Source organism: Apium graveolens, chromosome 4 (assembly GCF_009905375.1).
Source record: "Apium graveolens cultivar Ventura chromosome 4, ASM990537v1, whole genome shotgun sequence".
NCBI lineage: Eukaryota > Viridiplantae > Streptophyta > Magnoliopsida > Apiales > Apiaceae > Apium > Apium graveolens.
The window spans coordinates 274043143-274047799 of NC_133650.1; the positions used below are offsets into that span (position 1 = coordinate 274043143).

The 4657-nt window shown below is 36.9% G+C and overlaps 1 protein-coding gene across 2 annotated transcripts; it reads right to left on the reverse strand.

Moving 5' to 3' along the window:
• Nucleotides 1–2232: 2232 nt before the first annotated feature.
• On the reverse strand, nt 2233–4334 carry LOC141717151 (putative cyclin-D6-1). 2 transcript variants are annotated; one of them, XM_074519259.1, is made up of 5 exons: nt 3854–4334; nt 3680–3754; nt 3311–3512; nt 3085–3215; nt 2233–2858 (listed from the first exon to the last, which is right to left on the reverse strand). In XM_074519259.1, the coding sequence occupies exons 1-5, from the start codon at nt 4106–4108 to the stop codon at nt 2634–2636; spliced, it is 888 nt and encodes a 295-aa protein (XP_074375360.1). In that variant the 5' UTR covers nt 4109–4334; the 3' UTR covers nt 2233–2633. The 2 variants fall into 2 exon arrangements, with proteins under 2 accessions (XP_074375360.1, XP_074375361.1); XM_074519260.1 differs by lacking the exon at nt 3680–3754.
• Between the last annotated feature and the right edge of the window lie 323 nt (nt 4335–4657).

Sequence of the window (4657 nt, forward strand, 5' to 3'; positions counted from 1 at the left end):
GTGCTTCACGCGCGCGCACACGCGCGCCCCGCCCCGCCACGCACCGGACCGGACCGGACCGGACCGGGTCGAAGGGCGATTTGGGCGAATGTCTCGGCGTCTCGCGTACGCGAGGCGACCTGGGCGAGGATTTTATTTATTTGAGAATTATTTTAATTCGAATTTATTTATCGGTGATTGGATTATTGGGCTGGGTTCTGAAATAGGCTAAGTAGTCTAAATATATTGAACCTGCAAATAATCTGATCTGTAACAAGTTCTGATATAAGAATCAGAACTTAAGAACTGATGAATAAAATCAGAACTTAACAAGTTCTGATATCAGAATCAGAACTTAAGTACTGATGAGTCGAATCAGAACTTAAGTACTGATGAGTCGAATCAGATCTTAACTTAAGTTCTGATAATAATGTGGGTGTTAATGTGAAAAGCTGTTACAAATAATTTAAATTCAAAAACTGTTCAGTTTTGATTTTTTCATTTATGAATTCAAAATCTGATCAGTTTTGATTTTTTCATTAATGGAGCAGTTTAATTCAGACATTAAGTGTGTGGACAGTTTCATTTTTCCTCTCCTATAAATAGAGGCTAAACTGAATGAATACAACACACTACATTCTCATCTCTTCTCTTCAACCTCTCTGCATTTCTCTCCCATAAGTCCTGAAGTGCTGATATTTTCCGGCGACTGAGGTGCTGGTCGAAGTGGAGATTTTGTTGCTGCTGTTAACATAAACTCCGAGCTGTTTTATCCTGGTGGAGATATTGCGCACATCCCAAACGCAGCAGGTAGGGGGCAATAATCTCTTCAAGAGCAGCCAGGACTTCGAGCAAGGCCTGGTGACTCAGCTGTGATTATTTTCTTGGCATTTTGTATCTGTAAACCTTTATTTCAGTCACTGTTGAAAGCTATGGTTTCGGGTACATCTTTCTTTCTCTCTTCGTTATTTCAGTTACTGATTTTGTTTACCTGCATGTTTTGTTTTGTTAACTGTGGTCTTGGCCTAAACTTGTTAAATTCTTTATACACTTGCCTCTACGTTGCTTTACTTGTTAGTGAGTTTCTCAACAGTTTTTTTAACTATATATACATGGAAGAATCACATTCTCTCTGAGCTTCAAAAGTTGTAAATTACCAGTGGCAGTGCAGACGTCTATATTATATACTGGTGATTCTGGGAATTACTCCAATATATCGATACAGTTTCACTGCAGATGTTATTCTATGTGTTTGGCTTAGCTTCAAATGTTTCCAATTGTTTCTGAGTACTTGCTGGTACGTTTACACAGTAGGCACGTCTAAATGCCCGTATAAACTGCTAGTTTGCGACACGAATAGATGAATTAGTACCACACAATAAGGTCTATGATACAAACTTAACTTCGCATGAGTATAACTGTCCCAAACGAGGACACTACAATTACTATCCGTTATTTGTTTACTTGTTGGCGGTGCATATATGAACAAATAAAAAAAAGGGCAAAATAACAAAGGCACTAATTAACCTACAGACAATGGGCTGGCATCTCCGAGTTTCCGACATGATCAATAAATTATAACGTTGTACAAAGACGCAGTCACGGGCCAAGATTTGGTGGGCTTTACTAAACAATTATGCACAAGAAGTTGGTCTACCAAGTTACATGTATCTTTCATTCCTTTGCCTTTTGCTCCTAAAAACTCTCTGTTAAATTAACAGCGCTATTTTATTCCCTTTGTCAAGACTTAGCTATGCATGTTTTTATCTTTTCATTCGAGGAGTCCGAGTTTGTTTTCTAAAAAAACATGTAGGATCAAAAAATTAAATCCATGTCTCCGTGACCATTTGATCATGTTAAGCATTAAAAATATTTCGTTTTGGCATTTTATATATAAAAATTTAAGATATAGCTCAGTTGTACAATTCAGTTGCAGGGAAGGAATACATAACTATCTCTTGGCATCCCATGTAAATCTTTCGACTAAATATTGCATTCCATCTTTTTTGTTTACTTTTACTCCTCTTCTTTCGCATCATAATTTGTATTATAAATTCTTTATATGCATCCGGGACAGATCCATAAATTTTATTTTAAGGTGACATTTGACAAATTTAGAAAAGACACCTTCATATTTTTGAATTTTGAGGGGTCACATTCATATATTTTTAAAAAAATTAATAATAAAAAATATAAAATTTGATATTATGGGAGAGTGGAGACACTGGCAACCTTTACTAGATAATTCCCTGATTGCATCCAACAAATTGAAATATCCATATCTATGAGAAGAGAAGCATTTGAAGGCCAGCTGCAAAACATACCGATTTCTAATTATTAGTTATTGGCCTGCAGAAGCCAGGGGAAATTAATACCAACAAGAAAAACAGGCAATGCGAATAATACAAATTGAGAACTGCACCATATTTTGGTTTTGTCTCTCTTTTGGCCCCTCCCACATGAAGTAGAAAAATAAATTTTTAGTTATTTTATAGACCACACAAAACATGTAGTGTTTTCCCTTTCCCTCATTATTGCCATTGTCTCTCTTTGGGTGACTACATATAAGATTTCTCTTTTTGTTATCACCATTCATTATCTGCTTGTTCATTCATCCTGATCTGTCTCTTTCCATCTCTCTGGACCTGATTAAATTAACACTGCTGAATCTGAGACGTTTCGTCACTTCCGTGACTATCAACTTTCCGGCGCTTACAGTCTCTCATTTCTACGGATCCGGTGCTTGTTAGGCCTGAACAACTTGACCATTGTTGCTGGCTAAGTACATTCACCGGCATGTCGGAGACCTTGTCAAATACTGAATTATACCCTTTTGCAGCTATGTCTTGCATTATACTGTTACATTTCTCCAAATTTATCTGCAAACGTAAATAACATTTTTAATTTATAAAAATTTGGAGCGACATCAGTAGTTGAAAACGAAAGTGTTTAAATATCAAATATATGATCTAATTAAGACTTTCTCGTGACCTTCCAAGATTTTTGGAAAATCGGTAACTCAACATGACACCATAGTGTTGTCTCAAGTTCAGGTTACTAGCTAGTATTGGGAGGCGTAGCAAATAATGCAACATATATTTGTACCTTATCCACATAGGAACAAGTCAATATGGCTTGCTGCAGACGTGAAAATTGTGAAGGAAACAGTTCATGAGCAGCATAGAGGACAGCTGATGCTGCAACTACCGATGGCCTGAACTCCAAAATCTTGAATTCTGATTCATTAATTAAAAGCAACTTTGTAAGTCCGCAAGAATGATATATGTGAACTTGTTTTAGGAAGATGGTAATGAGGGTTCAATTAAAGTACCACGCTGAGATTTAAAGATAATTTCAGTAGCACGGGATGTAAGTACCCTCCTCAATGGTGGGTCTTGAACCTCAAAGAATGAAACAAAGACATTAGCGAATGAGAAGGGAGTGACTGGCCGCATTCGCCATTTAAGCGCACCCAAAATTAACAACTCCATTCGCCCGATTGTTTCTTTATCGAACATAAACTTGCAATCATGCTGCCACCAAAACACAATTGTTCTTAAGCAAGGGTCTGTCACATAAATTTACATACACTCTCATGTATCAAGTAAATTACTAGATAACATTTGCCATATTTTGCACGTAGTAGTAGCATTTTTTACAAAGAATCGTAAAAACAGGCCTAAATGTTAGTTACATGTACCTCTGTTTTGGTAATCTTTAGAGCTAAGGAAATGCAAGAAACTGATACTAACTTGAAGATCCATGGTTTCTCATCCTACATAATGTACATCATTTCATTAATCATATACTTAATACATCACATTCATTAATCATCACATAAATTCAATATCCATGGTCTGGTTGGCGTGCGTACCTGAATGGGTTGGTTGGAGAGAAAGCGATCAAGGTAATTGATAGCAAGGTATGAGAGAAATGGATCCAAGTCCCCGTGAGACGACAAGTTCATTATAAAACAGATTGCTTGTTGGCGAAAAGAAGGATCGATATCGAGGGTGTTTGAAGGCATGTGTTGAGACTCAATGTCAAAAATGCAAGAAGTATTCTCAGAATGTTGGCAAGTGTAATATAAAGCTGGTGTTGGCAATGGCTGTTCTAAGTCTAACTCCATTGTTAAATAAGGTCTGCAAGAAGAGAAGAAGCTATAATAATTGTGTTATTCTGAGAGAAGAGTGTTGCAGACTTGCAGTAGGAGGGGTGGAGTGAAGAAGCTACAGAGGAGTATGGGAAGGCATTCTCAAAAGAAGGGGGAAGTTAATGATAAGGGAGAAGTAGAAGAAAAGGTGAGAGTTCGCTGTCTCATTGTTTAAAGAAACACCGTAGCTAGCTATTGCTAGCTTTGCACTTTCCTTTGAGCATGTATTTATATAATGTGACTTCAACTTCACTCTTTTAATCCACCCTTACTCACCCAAGAAGACAAGTCGGTAATTTTGGAGGGAAATTCAGGGCGAGCTCCTTTACTGTTTTTGACAAAATGTATTATTCAACAAGTCCAACTAACTAACACCATTTGGATGCTAATATCAAACTTTACAACAACTCTTTCGAAAACAATCTAACCACTCTTCCACATTTTCAAGTGAACAAATTAAAAGTCCATTAAATTTTCACAATGCCAATTTGTTTTATCTTTGTTAAGCAATGGTCGATTACAAAA

What these genes read in the sequence shown, in the direction of transcription:
- LOC141717151 (XM_074519259.1), bottom strand. Translation starts at nt 4,108, where the DNA reads ATGGAGTTAGACTTAGAACAGCCATTGCCAACACCAGCTTTATATTAC. An exon ending in TATCTTTAAATCTCAGCGTG is followed by an intron (nt 3,216 to 3,310) that starts GTACTTTAATTG and finishes TTAATGAATCAG; the next exon opens with AATTCAAGATTTTGGAGTTC. An exon ending in CTTGTTCCTATGTGGATAAG is followed by an intron (nt 2,859 to 3,084) that starts GTACAAATATAT and finishes TTACGTTTGCAG; the next exon opens with ATAAATTTGGAGAAATGTAA.